The 23,275-nt window shown below is 48.6% G+C and overlaps 1 protein-coding gene across 3 annotated transcripts in view; it reads right to left on the bottom strand.

Annotated features, from left to right (window-relative positions):
- Positions 1 to 23,275, bottom strand: part of Zbtb16 (zinc finger and BTB domain containing 16) — a 180,254-nt gene that overhangs the window by 71,054 nt on the left and 85,925 nt on the right. For all 3 annotated transcript variants that reach the window (XM_027930704.2, XM_071616719.1, XM_071616718.1), the window contains exon 3: positions 21,565 to 21,662. In XM_027930704.2, coding sequence (XP_027786505.1) covers positions 21,565 to 21,662 — 98 coding nt within the window. The remainder of the gene's footprint in view (positions 1 to 21,564; positions 21,663 to 23,275) is intronic.

The raw sequence follows: 23,275 nt of genomic DNA, 5'->3' as shown, positions 1-23,275 counted from the left end.
TTTGTTCTTTTTAGTTATACGTGACAGTAAAATGTATTTTGACATATCATACATACATGGAGTATAACTTCCCACTTTTGTGGCTGTACATAATGTCGGTTACACTGGTCGTGTGTTCACATATGAGCACAGGAAAGTTACGTCTGTCACGGCCAATCTTTAACAACCATCATTATCTTTCTATTGCTATCCAAAAGGTAAGGAGTGAAATCCCATTTAAGGTGAATTATTTTAATTAAAATACAAGTATAATGGTAAATTTACTGTAGTTAAAAACAAACCAACCAACCAGTTTCCAAATCTTCCTGAAGTTTAGTGCTGACCTGATCTGCAGACTCACCAGGCCATGGCTTCCAACCCCTTTCTTCTCCTGGCAACTTCATGACTGAGAAGTCATGGTATCATAGCAATCACAATTTGCAAGGGCCCAGACATCTGTCCTACCAAAGGGACGTCAGCCCTTGCCATTAAGGGGCCAGACTTACTTCCAGACAAGCCATGCCAACTGGGAGATCTCCCCACACTAAACATCAGGCCTCCTGAACTCAGTCCTATAGTCGCTAGTGGTCAGACACGGCTTTGGGGTGGTTTTTCTTATTGGTGATATGGTCTCAGCATCAACTCTGTAGCTTCACATGCCTCTTTAAAAGGGGGTTATTAATCCTTATATGACAGTTTCCGCAAGAACCAACATGAACTACCTGGCACACAGTAGGTGCTCAGTCACTATGGTGATTACAAATGAAGTTCACTTCCTCAAGATGATGAGCTCCAGGAGGTCAGCCTCTGGTCAAAGTCTCCAGAAAACTTTAGCCCATAAAATTTTTAGCCCTAGAGCTCCTGGGGGAAGGCCCACCTGCAAGGAGCAAATGACCTGAGTGGGTAAGACACCACTTCTGAGTCTCTCATATGCATAACCCACTGCTTGGAGGGAAAAGGAGGCCACTCTGAGATGAGCCAGTGTGAGTCACTGCTCAAGGACAATCCTGCTGGCCCTGAGCACCTAAGATATACCAAAATACCACAAAGAGAAATGGATTCAGGGTTCAACTGTCACTGCCTGAGCTGTGTGACCTTGGATGAGCCTCTTTATCTCTTCATCTGTAAATGACCAGTTTTAAACCGGGACGTTGCTAAGGGAGAAAAGATGAATGGGTGCTGTATGAGAAGAAGCCAGAGCTCATGGCAAAGAAAGCTCAATGTGTCCAGAAAAGGGAGCTCAAAGGCTATAACCCTTGGTGATGGCAAGGTACTGGCTGGATCAAGCCAAGGCTGGGTGCCCCAGTTCAGCCCGGTTGAGCCTTCTCCAGGGAATACTTTATCAGGCGAGCAAAACGGAACAGAGAGTCCAGCCGCTGGGATAATCATTAGCCAGAGTCAGACTGAGCCAATGAGGCTACACCAAGGCTGACCCCTGAGTGCCAGGGACACCTAGGTTTCTGGTGGTCACAGCTTTGCTTTGTTTAAGGGAGATGGCCAGCTCGGCAATCTCAGCATTTATAAGACTCTAGGTTAAAAAAAAAAATAGAGAAATGAATGAAAGTGGGGAGTTGAGCCATGATTTTTTTGGGATACCTGCTCAAATCCTGGAAACCGGCAATCATCCTCCTCCCTGGCCCCCACTTGGGGGTTCCCAGGTGAGAGATTCAGAATGATAAGAGGGATTTCTTCCGGCTCTGAATCAGCAGCCCCAAAGCCCCAAAGCCCTGCGTGTTACCTCTCCTCTTCAAATACCCTTCTCCTTTCTTCTGAAGCAACTTAGAGCACTATCAGAATCTGTACCCCCAATCTGGAATGGAGGGAGGTTACATGTGTGTGAATGTGCACACATGCACGTGCACACACACACACACACCTGAATGCACACGTCCCACTCCCAGGTAAGACCTTCAATGCTGCTTGGACAACAGAATAAAGAAAACCTGAGCCACCCCAGGGGTAATGTCAGAGTCAAAGCCCTGCCTAACCCACACAATGCCAAGCTGATGCCAGCCACTGCCCTGGTCCCCCATCATCCCCTGATACTCCCTCCACTAAATGTTTACTAGAGGTATTTTCAGAGGGAAGAGAGGGAAGCCTTCCTCAGCCTTTCGAGCACTCTGGCCCTCCCTTCCTTTTTCCACACTGGCTCCTTTCTCCCTCCTTCCTTCCTCACTGAGGAGTACTCAGGGTTCTCTCAGTGTTCGGATCTCTTTGGGATCTCTGTATTGATAATTTCCCATCCCCTTTCTTCCCAGAATTTCCCCATTCCCTCCCTATTCCTAGCATCTCTCTCCAAAGCCACTTGCAACTGTCTTTTTGGTATGTGTGTGTTTTGCTTGTTTTTAAGTTAAATACCCTTAGGAATCGTACTTGAACAAATGGTAAGATCGAAAGGCTTTCTGAAGGTTTCAAATGCTGTCGCAGGCATCAGAACCACTGCATTCTTCAAGAAACCAGTTGGCAGGGCTTTGCATGCGGGTATCTGTTGACCATTCCCTTGGCTGTGAGCTGACCCGCCCTGCAGGCAAGGTCTCCTTCAAGTTGCCTCAAGAGCATCAGTAGTTTAACCTCTCTGAGTGTTATTTTCCTCACCTATTAAAAAGGTGGTGCTACATCCCTCCTACCCTGAAAGCAGGACTTTGAAGTTGCCCAACTCCAAGGGTGCCACTCATTTAGAAATGGGACCACAAGGTTATTGGGAAGTTTAAATGAGAAGATGCATGGGAAGGTGTCCAGCACTGTACTTGGCACCAGCCCCTGCCCAGTAACAACCCTCTCCTCTCCCCTCAGGATCATATGGGTCCAGCAAAGGCTGTCCTGCAGTGGGCATCAATAATACAAGCTGCTGCAATCACAGTGAGAATATTGGTCACTGACACCTACTGCATATTTATTATGAAACAAGCAGCTATGCTAACTCCTTAAAATGTAATATACAACAATTTAGACCTTTTGCAACTCTAAGATTATCCCCATTTTAAAGATGTGAAAATGGAGGTTTAAAAAGCTTAGTTCACGTGTTCAAGGTCTTATTGCTGGCAAGAGCCAGAGAAAATGAAACTAACTTCAACCAGGTTGGCGGCATGGGAAGCCCACCTAACCATATAAGTTATAGAAGGATCTTGGATCATATAAGACCTTAAAGCATGAGAAGCTCCTCGTAAGGGGAACAGAAAAAAGGTACCAAAGGCAATGTACTCAAGGCCTCTGCTCTTCTCCACACGCCAGCTCACCACTTGAAACCAGGAGCCCTCCTCCATGAGCTTCTTCATTTCGCCCCCTCTTCTCTTCACCATGGTCCACCAGAGAGAACCTGGCAGCAGTTGGCTCTTCTAGAGCCAGCTCTGCGGAGGACTTCAGTGTTTTTTTTATGGTCCTGCTTTCCTTGGCCTCGATTTCTCCATCTGCAAAATGGACACCAAATTCCTAGCCCCTCTCTATAGTCTAAAGCTATTATAGAGAGGAATGGGCTCAAAGACATGAAAGCATGGGAGGGGGTGCTTTACAGAGGAAAAGGTGTCACTGATCATCGAGACTGACTTAAAACAAAACCCCAATGAGGCAGACCCCTCCAGACTGGAAGCCCTCCACCAGCATTTTCTTTTCAACTTCTAAGGGAGCAAGATGTTCTATCATAACAACTGTGTTCACTGAAAGTAGAAAAATGGACTCTCACTGATGAACGACAGCACACTTTGAAGTCTGAAACAGACAAAGTTGTCTTGGTTGACCTTCAGTTAACCCAAAAGTCCTTTTATTACACCCACCCTGAGCATCTTGGTTGTCCCAAGATTTGCAGGGAAGACCCTCACTCTTGGCTCTGAGGGTCTCTTCCCTTCTCCCCTTTGCTCTGCATGTGCCCCTGATAATTTCCCCTTTACTCACCGCCCTAACCAAACCCCTTCCCCCCAGAATACCAGGTGAATTTAGTGAGGTTTGGCTGAATATGTACATTTTAGGCCCAGGTATCCATTCTAAACTTTGGAGTTGTCAGTTACTTTAAGTTCATTCACACACACACACACACACACACACACACACAGCCTGGAGGATTCTTCAAACCAAGGGAGCTATGGTGGACCCACGGCTTCCATTACGATTGCTCACTTGAGGACAGCTGGGAAAGAGGCCCCACCACCTGCCTCACCCATCACCACACCCACCACCCCATCTCAGACCCAACACCCAGGGGACTGCCACCCTCTCTCCCCCTTCCTCGGGCCCCTCAGTGGCACCTCGAGGTTGCCAGTCTCTCCAGGCCTGCTGTGGCTTTCAGAAAACAGAGCATGTCTATTTTTAGCCTTCTCAGCCTAATAATACTCCCCAACACCCATTCAGCTTAATCACTTTATTGAGGACAAGAAGCGGGCTCTCCAGCCCGAGTGCTTCTGATGTTAGGAAGTAGTAAAATGTTCAAACCGGTTAAAAATGACACTCATTGGCTTGCCTTTGGTGTTTCTGAAACCTTAATTGTGGCTCAGGCTGTGGATCTAAAGAACCTTGCAGGTTTCCGAGTCTGGCTGTCTCACCCCCTGCACCATAATTGAGGTGTTACATTACAACTGCAGCACTGACATTTCCAGGCTCAGAATTCAGAAGCCTGAAGGCGCCACACTTTTCTAAACAGAAATATTGCCTGTCATAATTAATGCCCATCTCTCCGCAGGGGGAAGAAACAAACGCCACTGGCCTTTTCTGGTTTGCCCTATGCAAAAGGTCCAGGTGGGGTGACTATTCCTAGGTGAAGCCCACAGCATTATTAAAGTGCTTTGATAACTAAAATGACATCGAATTGCCGCTTGAAAACAGAATGGTTTGTTTGGTGTAATTAGAGGACCTGTGAATTTGGTGTGTGCAGAAAATAGACTGCTGGCAGCTCTTCTACATGCACCTTTGAGACCGTGACTTCCAGAGCGTCGGGTGGGCATCTGCAGGCGTGCACTCTGTACCACGTGAAACGCAGGCTGGGAGAAGTGGGCAGCTTGGAAAGAGGTTGGAAACAACTTTGCCTCTGAGGTTAAGACCAGGGGCTACCGGTCAGGTATCCCTGGAAGCACAGCCTGACCCTGCCTCTTTACTTGCTGGCTGATGTGGGGGCAAGTAAACACAGTTTCTGTCTGCAAACTGGACGTAATGAGAATACCAGTTCCAGTGGGTCTTGTGAGGATCCAGGGAGATAATGGAGTAAAAGTACCTCACACCACAGGCCCTCAGTACATGTTAGCTGTCATTATCATTGTCATCTTTGTTCTCCTTCCTTCTACCATGTATTCCTGAGATAATAGCATCCAGCATGACTCTTTGGGGGAAAAAAATAAAAGGATTCTGGGTGTCAAAATGGTAACTGTAGCCAGTTCCGTGCAACCTCAAGACATCCTAGGGAGTGTGGTGGGAAACTCCTATGGACTCCCAGTGGTCACAAGAGTCTGTCCCAATCCAGGTGTTTTGAATGGATGACTTCTTAGGTCCCATCAAGCTGAGCAAGCTACAGCTGGTCCTAGGCCTGGAAACTCACCTGGATGAGGCTCTGCGCATTACCAGGCAGCTTCCCTGTGCACTCCTTCCCATCTCTTTCCTTCTCAGGCAGGTGCTTGAAGCACTTTCATAAATGCCCTGTTCTTCGGAAGGCAGAGGCGAATGCCTCATTAACTTTCCTAGCTAATTTTACAATTTAACCAAATACCACATTCCTTCCTTGATTCAGCCAGCCTCTGACTGTGACAAACTCATAACTGTGAGATGGAAGAACCATTCAGCTCAGGCCAGAGACTGGAGGTAAAGGCCTGAACACTACAATGGGAGATCTGGAGAAGAGCAAAAAATAAAAGGCTCACATTTGCTTAACACGGCTCTGCACATGCCCCCAGAGCAGAATTCAAGGCTGTGCAGGGCTGAGAAGTGAGGCAAGAAAGTCAGGCTTGCCATGTGGTGTCAGAAAGATAGAGTGCTCTGGTGACAGTGACTCTTTCTGTCACTCAGAGGAGACAGGGGCTATATCAGGAAGCACAGTTACATGCTGTCCTCTGGGGGGGTATGATTCAACACTGATGGGCAGCAACAGAGGTGAGGTAGGGCCACCCAGAGGACATGCTCAGCTTGGCCATGCCCCAGGGTCCCTTCCAAAGGGCAGTGGAAGGTCCTTCTCAGCCTAGGCCTCACAAGTGGCAGTTGTAGGCTCCTACCTCCTACGATTCCAGGTAGAGGTGGTATCCAGTGGGAAGATGGCATATGTAAAGAAGCATCACCATCAAGAATCCTACAGGACAGAAAAGACCCTAGGGGTTGTCATATTTATATCGGCTTGCACCTTGCCCACCCAGGTTGGACAGAACCCCGTAGAGATAGAGGTATTCCAGCTCATGATCTGCAGCCAGGTCCTGCCCTCAGAGCTTAAGAAAGACTCTACCCTGAGTCCCCTTGCTTCTTGGTCAGCCCCAAAGCCCACACCTGTCCATCTGAGTCCTTGATTCCAGGAAGTATGACTCCAGACCTCAAACCCCAATCAAAGCAAAAATGGTCCCCAGCAGGGCTCTTTCAGATGTGCTGGGCTGTTCAGGCAGTAATCCCCAAGGGACACCTGCATGCCCAAAAATCTGGTCTCCGGGCCTTTGTCTATGCCAGGCACGTTTAATGAAGACCCACAGAAGAAGATTCCAGCAAATCAAAAAGTCTCAGGGCGTCTCTCCTTACCTGGAGTTACCTTGTTACCCAAACGACTATGGCCTTGCATAATTACTCCAACAAAATCAGCCGCCAATGAGCTCCCGTGCTCAATTAGCTTATAATAGTCAGCCAGAGAGCTGCGAGGTTTAATCCACCTACCCCAGAAGGCTTTTTATCCCAACTACCTAATGAAAAGTTTAGAACTTGATATTTTTTTTCTTCTTTTCTTTGGCAAGCAAAAAGAATTCCAATCAAAATGGGCCTGGGTGGGGGAGGGAGGAGAGATCCCATTAGCTTCTGGGGAAAAGTCTAGAAGAGGTGTCTGTGCCAGGCTGAATTTCAGGAAGAGCCAACTCCCCACAGAAGCCCTTGGGCCTCCCTCTGTCCTCCTCTAGGGGACAGCCAGCCCACATCCACTAATGGCACACATAGGGTGTCCCCTTCATGGTCAAGGAAGGAGGCTGGTGCCCTGGGGACCTCAGCTATGACAGTGCCCACAGTTCCTCCCCTCACTCCAGGGGGCTTGAGTCCTTGACTCACCAAGGGCAGCCCTCCAGTGCTGTTTTGTAGAGCTCTGGGCACTCATAACAAATGTTCGGTTCATCACATCCTAGATGAGAAACTTACCATTTGGGGGTCTGTAACCAATTGTAAGCCTTGCTTTTCCTTGTGGGCTTGTGTGGTGGCTACCTCAAAATGGAGGGAATGCCTGAGGTGGCCATTTTCATTTTAAGGGAAAGTTTCTCAACCTGGGAGTCAGGAGGATTATGTTTTTGGAGATCTCAGGACCCTTAGGTGCAAGAAACTGGACCTCTGAAGATGGTTGTGAGCAGAGGAGGAAGAGGAGGAAAGATGTCCACCTGGATGGTTCTAGTTCACAGAAGTTCTTGCTTCCTTTTGCTCAGAAAAATAGGCACACCTTCCACCGCGGAGCTCCTTCTGGACATCCCACCAGGAAATCCCCCACCGAAATCCCACGAAACTCCTTCCTGAAGCCTTTCCTCATCTCCCTGGTCCGTGGAGATTCTCCCTGCTCTGAACTCTTCTGTTTCCCACTCGTCCCCTTGTGAGAACAGTGAGCTTCCTTGGCCAGGGGGCTCATGTCATCTTTCAGCCACCATCAACAACTTGTGGGTAAGGATGGCAGCTTCAACTCTGCCCTTCTAGGCGCTGCATGCCACTGGACCCCAGTTTGGTTGCTAACTGATGAACTAATTCAAGAACAATTTTCCCCCACAAGAGAGCCACGTGTGTGACCCAGAAGAGTCCGTGAAGTTTCTCCACTGCCCAACCTTTGCCATCTGGTTTCCTTTGGGCTGAGGTTTCACTTCCCAGAGAAGGTTCCTTCATCCCCAGAGTATGCTAGGGAAGATGAGCTTGTCAGAGAACAGATATAACTAGCCTCCTGATGAGTGATCTGAAAGGTCAGGGAGGCCACCATCTTCCTGACAGATCACACTCCCAGATGCTAGCAGTCTATAGAGCTAGTAACTACCCAAGTGGTCCCAGCTCCCACATTTTTGGGCTGCAGCACGGGTCAGTTGCCCCTTCCACTCCCGACCCCAGGGTGCCTTTCCCAGGAGCAAAGCACCCAGCTGAGTGACCATGCAAGAGGGGCCACAGGCAACTCTGTCTTCCTGTCCCTCTTGCTGTGGGGCATAGTCCAGGTGAGGAAGAGGAGGGGGCATGATGTAGCCAAGCTCTCCCTGGGTGGGACAGCCACATACTGATCCACAGACCCTCCAACCATGCTCCCAGAGCCATCCTCCCCACAGTCCTGCAAGTCAATACAGAGAAGTAATAGCCACAACTCAGCAACCACTGGACACATGCTGCTCTGGCAGAACAGGGAGAAGCTAATAAGCCAAACCTTCTCCTGGTGGCCAGGTGTGCTGGCTTGTGCTGTACTGTGCAACTCCTGCCCCCAAACCCCTGGAGACATGATCTTCCTGATCTCAGCTCCCTGGTCTCTAAGACATTGGTTAGTTCTACAAAAAGAAAAGCAGGAATTTAGGCACTCAAAAAGTAGGAGGCCAGGGGCCAGGTACAGAAGTATATATACCAGAAAAGCAAGGGGGATAGGTAGGGAGAGAGATCTGGATTTGAATCCAGTCTGCAACCTCTGGCTGTCTGCTCTTAGGCAAGTTCATTCTTTAAGCCTTAGTGTCCTCATCTGCAAAATGGAGTTAGCATATTCACCTTCCAAGGCCAATGTCGGCTTAAGTGAGATGAGATGTACAGAACACCAATGCTCCAATGTGCCTGGAACGCAGCAGGTATTCAATAAATATCAAATGTCTTTCTCTCCTTTACCCTACCATCCATCCAGAGTCATTCATTTATTCGACAGATAGTTACTGAGATCCCGCTATGATGTGGCTGTGGGGATGCAACAGAGCATGCTACTAATAAGGTCCCTGCCTCCCTTCCTGCCTCCTTATCCAGACTGCTGACTCCCAGGGCTAGAGGAAGCAAGGGAGCCCCTCAGCTCTATCCTTTTCCATTGACCCATTCACCCATTTATTTGTTCAAAAACAACTAAGCTATAACCACCTAGCGGGTTACTATGCTAGGTAGTATGTGAAACACAGAAATAAATCACATATTTGCAAGAAGCCTAGAGTCTACTAGGTGAAAAAGGACAAGCACGTAAATAACTATTTAACAAAGAATGTGACAGTTGCCATAAGAGGGGGTAGATAAGCGGCTGAGGGTTATCAGGCGGGGACGGCCTCCTGTCCTGCCCAGACAGACGCATCCTCTGACTAAGCGGGCTGACTTTCAAAAGAGAAGAGAGAGGGACCACTCTGGCACTGTTCCGAGCATGGGAAACAGGCAGGATCTATTTAAAACATCTAGAGGCAGGTCAGAGCCTTTTCTGGCAACTCCCAAAACTTGTACTTTCTGGAGCTGCCTGGGTAACCTGGACAGAACCAGTGCTGTCCAAATCCTCCAGATTTGTAAAAAATTACCCGTGGTTGCCTGGATGATAAAGAATCTTGCCCTTCAAAGGAAGGGTCTGGGCTCAGAGAGAGAAGGGGCTGGCGGGGTGCTGGGGAAAAAGGGAAACGCCCCACAAATATGGATCAGGGCTCAGGGTAAAAAAAAAACAGCAAAGGAAATTTATGCATTGTAGTTGCTTTACTACCCAATTAATTCAGTAATTTCAAAAACAATTTTATTTATGTTCCATTTACCACATCAAAAGTGGAAAAAATCCTACTGATGCTAAAATAATACCTCAAGGCATCTATTTTTAATCAGTTAAGAAAAATAAAAAGAGGTGGGGGGAGAGTTAAAGGGAAAAAAAAAAAAGAACTAGCCCTGGTTTCTGTACAATCTCTCCCAGGCAGACCACCAACCCTCAGAGAGAGAGAAAGAGAGAAAGAACACAGCCAAGCCCTCTCTGAGAGCCTTCCTGGCTGCTGAAAACCGAGCTTGTCAAAAAAAACAAATCCATAATGGCCCGAGGCTCCTCTCCAATCTATTTTCTGCTCAGCTGGTTTTAAATGAAGTTATTATGAGTCATTAAAACACCCGCAAGCCAGTGGAAGTCAGCCAATTACAATTTTAAATTTAGCCTGTTCTCTGCCCCATTCTCTTGTTTTCTTCCTTTGCCCACAGAATGCTGCTGCTGTTATTTTTTCCCTCCCTCCCTTTACCCAAAGTGGAAGAGACAGTTATGAAAATGCCTAGTACTGCATGGAACGCAGAATCATTCATATGAAACTCAAATTATTAAATTAAAAAAAAAATGCAAACTTCCGCCCCCTCCAAAGTCAACCGAGACTCGCCTCAGCCCACTAGATTCCTCGGAAACTCTGGTCTGGGCCCTAAAGGTCACAGGGCTATTTTTAAAATGAAAAGGTTCTTCACTGGGGTCTTATTGAGAAACGTTCACATCCATCACACATGATGGACATGCTCTTGGCTAAATGGCAGGGGTTGGGGGGGACCACCAACATCCGAGAATTAATAACAAACAATAAAGTTGCAACTCAAAAGTAGCAGGCTTTGCAATCAAGCATGAATGTCAATGGAAGTCACTAGATATGATGAGCTCATTTAGGTTTTTAAATCTTCAAGGTAATGGCCTGTGCGGGCCCATTACAGCAAAGGAACAATTTTGAATATTTCATGTAAACACTTCTCAGATCTTTTTTTTTTTTTTTTTCTCACGCTTGCACATACAAACACCTGTGTGCACACACAGTGTTCTGACTAGAACTCATCCCCTTGTTTCTGGAAACATAACTGCAGCTTCTCCATAACCCCCAACAAGTAACTACTTTCCTACCCAAAGAACTGTCCCAGCCTACTGCTTCTACCCCATAACTGATAAGCTTGCAACTCCAACACAACAGACCCCCAAACCTCTGCAGATACTCCCTATCACCTCAGAGCTCCCCCCCAACACACTCCATTTTTGGATCTGAAATGGCCCCCAAAAGTTTGAATGTGAAAGGCTTAGTCCCCGGTGCTATAATGTTCACAGGTGGGACCTTTGGAAGATGAATGGATCATGAGGTCCTAACCTCATCAATTTAATCCACCTATTGATAAATTCTTAATTTAATGGGCCATTGGGAGGTGGCAGAAACTTAGGGGGTGGGGCCTAGTTGAGGAAGTAGAGGCTTGGGGACACAAATGGAAGAGTATATCTTGTTCCTGACCCATCCCTTTCTCTGTCTGCCTTCTGACCATCATGAAATGAGCAGATTGTCTCCACCACGTGCTCTCTTCCATGATGTTCTGCCTCACCAGAATAACGAAGCCTAATGACCAAGGACTGAGACTTCTGAAACCATGAGCCATAATAATCGTTTTTCTTTTAAGTTATTTATCTCAGGTATTTTGTCAGAGCAACAGAAAAATGATTAACACACACCCCATGACAGGATCAGTCCTCTGGCCATGCTAGATTTGGAAATTCTACTGCCCCAGGAAAGCAAGCAAGGGAGCTAAAGCCACAGATCTAAGCAGAAGGAACACCTGTGATGGGGAGGAGGCCAATGTCATTTTCTCACTATTTACTGAAGGTCAGTATGGAGACCAGGATGCTGTTAGGGTTTTGTAGAATAAAAGAATATCCTGTTTGAGGTATCCCCAAAAAGCTCATATATGAGACAATGCAAGCAGGTTCAGGGGAGAAATGATAGAGTCCTAAGAGTTTTAACCAATCAGTGAATTAATCCTCTCATAGGATTAACTGAGTGGTAACTGAAGTGGTAAGTTGTGGCTGGAGGAGGTGGGAATTGGGGATGTGGCTTTGGAGTATATATTTGTATCTGGCAAGTGGTGCCTCTCTCTGCTTCCTGATCACAATGTGAGCCACTTCTGTCTGCCACACTCTTCTGCCATGATGTTCAGATTCACCTTGAGCCCTGAGGAATGGAGTCAGACTTCTACAGACTAAGACCTCTGAAACCCTGAGCCCTCAAATAAACTTTTCATCCTTCTCAAATATTCTGGTTGGGTCTTTTAGTCAGAGCAGCGAAAAATCTGACTAGAACAGATGCAACCATGTATGTCTATCTCCCTGGTAGCTCTGGATGAGTTGGACCTTAGGATCTGTTCTTACCAACCAGCCATATTGAGAAGACAGCATAAAGTATGAAGAAGCTTCCAGGTCCACTGTAACCAGCAACAGTTTACCAAAAGCATGAAGAGGATTTGGGCCTGAACCAAAGGCCTGAAAACACATGCCCCATGATCTGAGGGTCCCCAGAGCTGAGCATACGTCACCATTCTCTCCTCAACCAGAGTGTCCTCACTCAGCTGCTTCATCTGATAAAACTGAAACTTCAGGTCTCTCCCTGGCATCAGTCCCTTCCTTGGAGGGGCTCTAACACTTACATTCAGAATCCTTTTCTGAGGGAGGACACCCAAAACCGTGTAAGCCTCGGGTCCACCAAACCCAGATCTGCCCTAGTAGTACAAAAACTTTAGTTAAGGATATTCTTTTATTCAACAAATAGGTGCCCAAAGCCCTCTCTGTGCCAGGCACTTTGCCAGGCCACGGATTTGTGAGGGTGAACAAATAGCAGGGTGTTTGGTAAGTTCTGTGCTCATATACACAGCAGAGACCCATAAGAGCAAGTCTTTACAAAATGGATTATGGGTAGCAATGTCCAGTAAGGGCCTTGCAAAGCCTAATCCTGATCATGTACTTGCCCATCCTCGGCTCACCTTGAAAAAAATATCTAAAGACCAGGGAAAGCAGAAGCCATGCCAGAAAAGCCCCACTCTGGTCCCTGTGAGGCAAGGGACAACAACAGCACATGAGTCCAGGTGCTGGAAGGGTTCCCTGGTCACTCACTCAGGAAGCCTCACCAGGTCTCTGGGCCAGAGTACCATTTTGTTCCCCACTCCGCTGCTGCCCAACTTCCAAGCTAAGAAACGCGGAGGAAGGGGAGAGACGGGAAGGAGAATGAGAGACAGACAGCCAGATCGCCTGACAGAAAGAAGGCCAACCAAGACTGATGGCGACAAAGACAGATGAAGACACAAGAAAGAAGACAGAAAATACACAGGAGTGTCAAGCAGAGGCTGAGGCTAACACAGACACAAGGACAGTGACAAAGAGATGAAGTGAGATGAAAGGAGATTGGGGGAAATGGAAGGAGAGAAGAGCAAAGCTGAAAAATAAACACCTGCCACCCTGGAGACTCAGGAGAGAGCACGGAGAGTAACAGCACATGGTGTGATAGATGGGGAAGGCAGGCTCAGCCCGTCAGAGGGCAAGAGCGTGGGGGCTGGGAGAGGGCAGCAGTGGGAGCCCCCGGGAGTCCTGGCAAGGTGCCTGTCTGGGAAGCTAAAGGAAGGTGAGAAGCCCCCTGGAATCAAGACCACGGCATCACCCTGGGATCAATCCCAGGCAAAATCCCTCCCTTATAACCCTGTTAGCCACTTATCCCCAGATAAAACCAAGGTCCAGTAGCCCAGGACTAGGCAGGAGGGAAGGAGCAAGCCAGAGGAAGGAGAATGCGAGAATAAACAGCAGACAGACAGATGTCCCAGCATCCACCCCTCGAGGGCACTGCACATTTCCTAACAGGAACGTCATCATCGCCTGTAAAATCATGTGGTGGTATGAAAGGGGGTGTGTGTGGGAGAAACCGCCCTATTTGGGGATAGAAAAATCATTGAGACACAGAAAGAGAGAGAAAGAGAAGAGAAGGAAGAAGGTTATTACATAATTTCCACTTTCTTTCCTCCACCCTTCAAGTAATGTTCTATCTGACAGGCTCCTCTCTGAGGGGGGAAAATGACAAATCCAATCCAAAATTCAACAGCCTGTGTTCTGTTCAGAGAGCACACAGTGTACTGTACAGCCCATAAAACTCCAAACAGCCTCCAGACACTGCCGCAATCGTCCTCCATCAAAACACTTTGTCTTGCATACAAAAATAAGATACAGCGCTGAACGGAATACAAAATCAGCCCATTACAGTACAGAGAGACTGCTACTTAGCAACGAGGGGGCTCTAAAGCCTCGATGCTCTACGGGAAGCAAAATCTGTCGAGCCTGTTGGGCAAATGATAAACATTAGCAGTATTAAAAAACACAAAAGCCATGTAAATGGATAGACATAATGTGGAAACGAATTTATAGAATAAATTGGGATGGGGGCTTGAGGGTGGGGGAGAAGCTGGGTGAGATCCAGAGGGGGAGATGGAACGGGCTTCCCGACCCCTGCTATGGCACCATATGGAGATCCAGACATGTGTACGGGGGTCTCTGAACCCCCTCTTCACAAGGGCTAAAGGTGAAGGGGTGGGAGAGAAGTGGTACAGCCTGTTCAAAACAATGACCTGCAAGGAACTTTCCAAACTTTCTCAGTTCGGGTAGACTGACGTGAAGTCCTGAGGGCCGAGGCACCCGGGCACTCCCACCTAGTGGCACCAGGGTGGACAGTGTGGGGGATGTATCTGCCCCGCAGCCAGCATCGCATGCTGCACCACCATGGAAACTGACACTCGCTGTAAACAAAATCCCTGGCAGAAAAAAAAAAAAATATCCAGACAACAAAATCAAACACACCCCATCTGGGTTGGAAAATCAGTATATTTCATCAGGTAAAGGGGAAAAATACCCTGGCTGTGAATCAGCAGCAGGATTTCGGATCTCAGCCAAAACAGGAGCTAAAAAGCAAAACCATATTCTTCTGCTCTCAGTTGAGGCTCTTGAGGCAGAAAGCTAGAAGGGGCGGGGAGGCGGGGAGGGGGCAGTGAGGAAAGGGGAGGCTAGAAGGGGGCAGGCAAGAAATGTATTTTTCATCAGCCAGTGTATAATTTATAAACAGCATTAAACAGTTTTTGTTTTCTTTCTCCTCTCTCCCGTGTAGGGGCTTGGACCGCAGTCAAGCCTGCATTAATTTCTGCTTTGGGTACAGTGTGTTCTTGGAGGCGCATCTGCAAGCGATCATAAACTCTCTGGAATGCTGGCAGAACATCCAGACCTGCCGGCAGGCCAGTGACGACACCACTCTGGGAAAAAGTTCGGGAAGCAGGCCAAATTCAGAGTAGGGAGAGAGAGAAGTGTGTTCAAGAGCGAGCTGGGGGAAAGTGGCTCCCTTCACCCTTTCCTCTCTGCACCCCCGTCGCCTATGCAGACCAGAGGGCCAGCAGCCCAGCCCCTGAGCCACCCACATCGAATCTTCTCTACCTTCTTAGCTCAACCACTCAGTGGTGCCCATTTCTAAAGGGCCGAGGAGAGTTCCTCTTTGGGAATCTCCTGGTTTTACCCTGATCTGAAAGCTAACCAGAAGAAGGGGAAGTTGACATCCGTTGGAAAGAGATGGAGCAAATGGACTGGTTAAGGGTTTGTGTGTGCCTGGCACCCCCAAGCCTCTTGCTCTGAGCAGTACCTAGTCCAGAAAGAGAAGTGACAGGGAGGAAGAAGCTGCAAGGCGACAGGAACCAGGTCCAGAGAAGCCAGGGTTGGGACCCAACTTGCCTTTCCAATCCCTCACAGTCACAGGGGATTCGCCATCCTACTTGCTTTCCCCGCCTTCTCTGTCTTTAAGGAGAACTCTGAACCCAAAGCTAAACCCCAAAACAAGAGTCAGGGGGGAACCAGGTCAACCCACAGCACAGATCTTTGCCATCTTTTTTTTTTTTTTTTTTTTTCCTTCCACCTGATTGCAGCAGGGAAAAGCATAGGAAAGCCAATCTGGTTTCCGGTCCTGACCTCTCAGCACTTTTCCCCGTTGGCTGGTCCAGGTCTCAGATGATAAGGGTTGGTCACCCCATGCTCCCACTGGGGTCAGAAAATCTATCATCCAAAGCCCACATACTTTCCCTGTGGCCCCTCTGCGGAGGAGCCTGGGCTCAGGGGAGATTTGTCAACTGGCACGACTCACGGTGTCTAAGGAAGGGAAAAGGCAGCAAGGAACTAGTTGAGGGGTCTGTCCCTCAAGATGGGCTGCGTGGACCTGGCCAATGCAGGAGGACAGGCCTCCTAACACTGTGGCCACACACCAGCATGGACGGGTCTTCACTTTCTCCTGGGGTCTCACACATCTGATAGCCTAGCCCAGTCAAACTCAAAAAGGCCAGCAGTCCCTTCTAGGAGAGAGGGCGGAGGGGGGGGGAGTGTCATTCCCTTCTCAATCTTTCAGGGCTTTAAAGAAAAGTAGGACCCATTTTGCCATTCTGAATGTTCTGTGATCTTGTCTCTCCTTTCTAACCCTGATCTGTCTTTGTCTAGTCTCTGCACTTCTAGTGGCCCTGCCCATCCCCACAGGTGGTCGGGCTCCTCCACCAACTCCCTCCAGAAAGCTGCACTCGCCTTCTATTTAAGTTCTTCCACCCTCTAAATTTCTCCTACACCTCTTTCTTGGCACTTGTACACACGTTCTGTAGTCCAACAGATCTCTCCTACTGGACTTAGGCCCCCGAGGGCAGGGGTGCAATGGTATTCTTCCATTAGAGCTGAATACAGTCAGACATAGAGTTGGTGCTTCTTAAACACCCACTGGCTCCAAAAATGAATGGCACTCCCAGAACAGGACCAGGCCACCTCCACACCCAAACCCCTCGCAGGAAGCAGCCGAGTCCCAAACAGGCACAGTTCTAGGCGTGCTCTTGCAACCCTCTGGTGTGTTCAGCCAAACCGTGGGAAATACTACCTGATGGAAAGCCTGCCACTAGCCAACCTCAGAACCAACTGGAGCCACCACCTGGGTCTGTGGTCTCTACAGGGACATTCCAGAGCTAGGAATCACTTCTGTTAGAACAGGAGAGGCAAAGAGGTGGGACCCAAGCCCCACAAGGGGAGAGGCAGCAAAGGGTGGAGAAAGGAGGCTTTGGAGTCATCCTGGGACACAGATGGGTAGGGTGGGGGACATTCTTCTGCTCACTGCCACAGTCCTACACCCAAGCTTCACCCTGCCACAGGGCCAGCTCTGGCATGCCACAGAGGGAAGCTGCCTCTCTTCCCACCACCAGCCTCTTTCCCAATACTCAAACCTTCCGACCCCCCAAACCACCTCTGAGAATGCAGAGCCTGGACAGGTCATCCCATGAGTTATTGAGTTAGTTTACTGTTGGTTTAGTTTAAACTTATGGTTATCATCAGGTATATCTCATAAACACTTGATTAGTTAACGTATTCAAATCGAAATAAAAACTTCAATTACACTGAACATTCACTACTACCATTTAAAGTCTTAAAAAAGAAGAAGAAGAAGTAAGAGAGAAAAAGAGAAAGCAGTGCCTCTCAGAAGGGCCTCCTACAGGGCAAACTTCTAATTAAACAAATTGTCAATTTCAACACAATGAAAACTGATTTAGGAGTGTAAATTTAGTATTCCAGTCACTGGAAATAAGACCTCGCCTTGTCGATCTCCTACAGGCTGATTTCATCTGATAGGGAAATGAGGAGGAAGACAAGGAGAGAAAGGGGGAAAAGATGCGGAGGAAAGGCAAGCCCAAGCCGAAGCCGTTTTCTCCTTTCATAAATAACATCCCGGTGGAATTCAGTGTGGCCTCTTCTCCAGCATCGGAGAAACTCTTGCCTCCTCCTTCACCCCACCCCTACCAGATTAGAAAAAAAAAATTAATCGCGTATGATGACAACCTTGGCTCGGCACTCACTGTACATACTGTACCCACAAGTCTGGCTCGCAGCCAGGCCTGGCCCAGCGCCAGGACTACAATAACAAACACAGGCAGCGCTAGCCAAGAGGGGGTGGGGCAGCCAACACAGCCCTCGAGCAGGGAAGGGAGCCTGTGCGGCTGGGCTCTGCTAAGCGCTCTGGAGCAGAAGCGCAGGGCCGGGGTGTGCCTGGGCAGGGGCAGCCACCAAGACCCCTGCTCAGATCCCAGGCTCCCCTACAGCATGCTCTTCTTAACAAAACAGTCCCCTAGGCTGGTTCTTCCAGGTTCTGCACTGCTGCTCCAAGCCTTGATCATCTTCTATAAAATGGGTCTGTGCTACAGATCCTGAGGGTCCATTCTCACTGTCAGCTCCTCGCTGCATGGAGCCTTCGAGATAGAGGAGAAAGGAAATCTCATGTCATCTCAGTAAACGTGTCTTCTAAAATAAAAGAGTTCTGTTGTTAGGCATCTGGGCGCTGGGATCAGAATGTGTAAAATCACTAATGGAATCTTTGAGAAAACCTGGCACTACCAGCCCAACCCCAACAAGTCCAGGTCTCCAAGTCCAGGGTCCCCTCTCCCAGGAGTGGTCACTGTTCAACAGGGGGCAACCAATTCAGGAAGGAGTCTAGCCTCACTAACCCTTTGTGCTCTCTGATTTTTAAGACATTCCAACACAGTGAGAGGCATGCATAGCCACAGGAAGAAAACAGAGGCTAGAAATCTCAGGTTCTGTAGGCCCTGAGCTATGTGCAGGGGTGAATTTAAATCACGAGGATGACTCATCATACCTGCTCCATCACCAAATCCTCCTTTCAAGGGCACTGGCAAGTGACTCTCAGAGGGACAAATCATTTGACCAATGAGGCAGGCACAGAAAGGCAAACAGGAAAGCAGGATTCAACTTCCAAAGCCTCTGACACATCCAGATGGGGGCCTTCGAAGTGCTATCTCAGGAAGACTGGAGTGCACTTCCCCAGGGACCTGTCAGTCCTGGGGGGGGGGGGGAGAGTGGATAGTGCCAAGTTCTTGTGTAAACTGGGGGCACCAAACACCCAGGAGAATATGAAATCAGCCACTGACCTCTCTATGGCACCCACTGGCACTGTGAACATGGAATTCAGAGCAGACAGCAGCTAACTCACATGGACTCTGTTGCCTTAAAGAGGGTTGAAATATGGGCCAGGGTCTCCTGGCCTCTCAGCCATGAAGAGTTCCTGTGTAGACGAAACCAGGCAGGAGATGGGAGTCTCCTTGAGTTGCTCATTGGTCTCCCAGGTTGCACTCACTCATTCAACAGATATTTTTTGACTCCAATAATGTGCTGGGCACTGCACTCGACATGATGGGGACTGATCCTGGGCCCAAGAAGATTACAATCCATTAAGGAGAGAGGGAAAGGGAAATCCTGCAATATTCCAGGCATAGCGCTAAGGATGCCACCCAAGCCCTACTTCCTGAAAAAGGAAAATTAGGGTTAAATATTCTCATTTCACAGTGAGGCTCAGGGTCGGAGAGTCCAACTCACACCCACACGAACCCAAGATCATATTGTCAGGAGGTGGGTGCCCCAATTCCTTCCACCACATCACCCTGTCCCCACAGAGGGGAGATAAGGCAAGTCCATGATTAACTGTAACACAAAGAAGAAAGATTGTACACAAAGACAGCTCCAGATGAAGAAATATGGGCACCCCAAATAAGGCACAATTGCTTCTGGTTAGAAATGGGGGATGGCTGGGGATGGCATCATGAAAGGAACCTTGGAAAATCTGGGAAGATGGCAGACAGAATGGGGACAACAAAGACACAGGGCTCAGAAAGCAAGGAGCACATGAAGTAACCCAACAAGAAGGTGAGTGTGGTTAGAGTACTGAACTCAAGGGAAGAGCAGCAAGAAAGGGTGCAGACTGCGGTGGAATTTCAGAGAAGGCAAGTGGGTCTCAACAACAGATGAAAATGCATATTGTGGCATCAAAGTATCCAGTGCCATATAGGTATCTGGGGCAGGGAGCAAAAGAAACAGAAAGCCCACACTTTGGCTCTCAGGGTCAGGGGGAGGTGGCCAACCTTGTTGGCAGACAGTTTATGAAACCACACACTGAATCCTAAACAATGCACAAGCTGAAGGGAAGCTAAAGGTGTACATCATTAAAAGAGAAGAAAAGTGCTGGGCACAGTGGTGCATGCCTGTAATCCCAGCAGCTCGGGAGGCTGAGATAGGAGAATCGCAAGTTCAAAGCCAGCCTCAGCAACAGCGAGGTGCAAAGCAACTTAGTGAGACCCTGTTTCTAAATAAAAAAATACAAAATAGGGCTGAGAAAGTGGCTCAGTGGTCGAGTGCCCCTGAGTTCAATCCCTAGTTACCCCCACTGCCCCCTCCCAAAAAAAAAGAGAAGAAAAAGTGGAGTGAGGGAGAAGGAGACAGACATGGGGACAAATGGACATATGACATAGAGAGCTGCCTGGGATGCTGAATCTCTGTGTCTGAAAGAGAGAAGAATGGGAGACAAGAAAAAGTTTGGGCACTTTAGGAAGGACCACGAAGGCCACGGAGAGAAGTCACATCCTACACAGGGCAGAGTCACATGGTGAACTGAAGCAGAGCTACCAAAGAGCGCTTATACCACTGTATGCATACAGGGTCACAGGAAGAACAGCACACAGCCTGCCAGCCAGGCAGGAAGCTTCTGGAGTTAGGTGATAGCTTCAGAGGTAGGAAAGGGGAGGAAGGTGCACACAGAAGCCATTGATAGCAATTAAATATGAATTGCATGCTGGGTTCTTGCTATGGATGCCTTTAACATACTTTCTGTCATCTAATCCTCAAAAAAAAAAAAAAATGTGAGTTAGCAACACCTGCACTCGACAGATACAAAGCTAGAGTTCACAAGATAAATCTGGCCACGGTCACACAGTTAGCACCTGTCACAAACAGGATTTGAACCTTCGTCTGCTCAAGCCCAAAACTCATACTTATTTCACAAACACTAAACTGCCCGGAAAGTCAGTTGCTTCAGGCAATATGGAGAAAAATGAGGAAGAATTTGACAGATATCAATATGTGGGAAGACCAAATAAGATAGCCCAATCAGCTCCCCTAAAAAGTGACCCCAAGTCTGAAAGTCAAGGTTACTACTACAGGGAAGAGTATGCCCAGGGCAGGACAGTGGTGAAGCCTCTACAACTGGGTTCAGGGCCAGTGTCCCTGAACCCAGAAGCCGCAGCGTCAAACCTGCAGGATCCTTCCCTCCACCAGAACACCCAGGCATGCAGAATACCAGCAGCTTCTCTCCTTCCACGCCTCATGGGGCAGAGCAGCTTTGCCCAAACACCAGCAAAATTACCAGCAGCCACACAGCCGACCCCACTAGAATTGGATAAAATTAACTTGCAAAAGACAGCACGCTATAACTAGCTTTGTGTTCCAACCTTTCTATATCTATTTAATTAAAGGCTCCTGTATAATGTGAACCCAATAGTCAGATTCATTAGACAGCGAGAACCTAATTCCACAACTGTTTTGCTAATGAAACTGCAGTCTACTTTGGAAGGTAGATCACACAGGGCATGGGTGCCAGTGATGCCCTGGGAACCCCAGGGAAGCACGAGGATGGGCTCATCCAATGTGCACACGGTCAGGTGGCTTTTCTGCTCCATGAACCTGGAAGGAGGATCCGATCAAGGGACAAGGTGGACCAAGGTCTTGCCTGGCATCAGGGTCACCCGAGCCACAGAAGGCTCTGAGTTGGAGGCGAAGGTGGGCAGGAGGTAGTTGCCTGTGCCCAAACGGGCCGTTAAGGCATCCTTGCCTACCTGAATGAGCCAGTAAGTGCATTCTCAGTCGCAAACTATCCAGGAACCGCTTTCCGCAGAGCTCACACCCGTACGTCTTCATCCCACTGTGCAGCTTCCTGTAGGGGAAAGGAAAAGACAGGTTGCTGCTGCTCTGGCTGGACAGAAGGCAGGCCCACCCCTACCTGGGGGCTCTGAAGCCATCTCTCAGGTAGGTGAACAGGAAGAAGGAAGTGGAGGGCATGGCACTGATGGAGACTCATCCCTGGATCTTCTGGCTTCAAAACCCCACCCCGACCCCAGGCCAAGGCCTGCTGCCAATAATGCGCCCATTCCTAGTCTCAGCCAAGGATGGAAGAATAGGGTACTTCCTATGGCTTGGTTCACTGTCACATTGACCAAGGGAATAAATCACACCTGATTCCAGAGGGTTAGGGAGGTAGTTCCCAGGACAGTCAGACAGACATGCTCACTGTTCAACCAGCATGGGTCATAAATGGAAGAGCACCGGCCTCTTCTTACCTCAGACTGAGCTGTTACCCTGCATGCATCTGGCTCCCTGCCACCACTGCTAGACAGCAGGAGGGCTGCACCTATAGCCTTTCTCTCTCCTTTGCCTAACCCACTACAGTGACTGGCACAGAGGAGGCTAAGGCCCTGAATAAGCTTCTAAAGGAAATAATGTCTTTACAGACAGTCAGGGCTCCCAGATGTCCTCAGAACTATGGTGATCCCTAGAACACATTTTTCCCCTAAGGACCAGCTTTAGAAGTGTCTTTCTTCTGTGTGTCTTTCCCCAACAGATAAAAGGGTTCCAACAGTAGTCATTTTTGGCTTTCCAAAGTACTTTTGCACACATTTTGCAGTACATTTTGCCACCATTATGATTCTGTGAAGTGGCTGGCCTGTGCAAAGACAGAGGCACTGGTGACAACTGGCACAGGCCCAGCCTGCCACAGTTCCCTAATCCCACTTCCCGCCTAGGGTCTTTCTTGACAGACCCCTTGCTCTATCATGAGGCAGCAATGGAGTCCAGAAGATACAAGGAACCGGATGGGCCAGCAAGCAGGGAGCTGAGTCTGGGGAGAGGCTCTGAGCTTCTGGCTGGCCCCAAAATGCTGACCTTCCTCCCATCCATACTCTGTTTCCAGGCACTTACTGCCACTGCCAGATCTGGGCTCTGGTCTCCACCCCTGCCCCTGTTTGTGCATCTTCCCTGCACCTTCCCCTCCAGAACAGGGCAGGCAGTGGCAGCCAGAGGTAGTATCTGTGGGTGGTAGGACAGTGCGGGGCTCCCTGGGAGCCAGCAGCCTACTGCAATCAGAACGTTGAACTGTCAAGACCACAATAAAAGGCTGGACAGCTGATACTGATGTTAGATAAAACTTCATATGAGGACAGGGATATCATGCACTCAAGCAGGCAGTGCCCGAATTATGACAATGAAACTGAACTACCAACTTCCAAATCCTCAAATGAAAACCCAAAAGTGTACCCAAACCACTCCCCAGACTCAGTTCCCTGCTTGCCGGCCCATCCGGTTCCTTGGGTCTCTCCATTGCTGGCTCATGATGGAGCAAGGGATCTGTCAGGAAAGGCCTTCGGTGGGAATTAGGATTGGGGAACCATGTCAGGCTGGGCCTGTGACCTGTTGTCACCAGTGCCTCTGTCTTTGCATGGGTGATAACACAGGCCAGCCAATTCACAGGTCTAGAAGAGCCTCAGCCCATGG

This window comes from Marmota flaviventris, chromosome 9, assembly GCF_047511675.1.
Source record: "Marmota flaviventris isolate mMarFla1 chromosome 9, mMarFla1.hap1, whole genome shotgun sequence".
NCBI classification, from domain to species: Eukaryota; Metazoa; Chordata; class Mammalia; order Rodentia; family Sciuridae; genus Marmota; species Marmota flaviventris.
The sequence above is the reverse complement of the archived record's forward strand: the minus strand, read 5'-3'. Positions and strand labels throughout refer to the sequence as shown.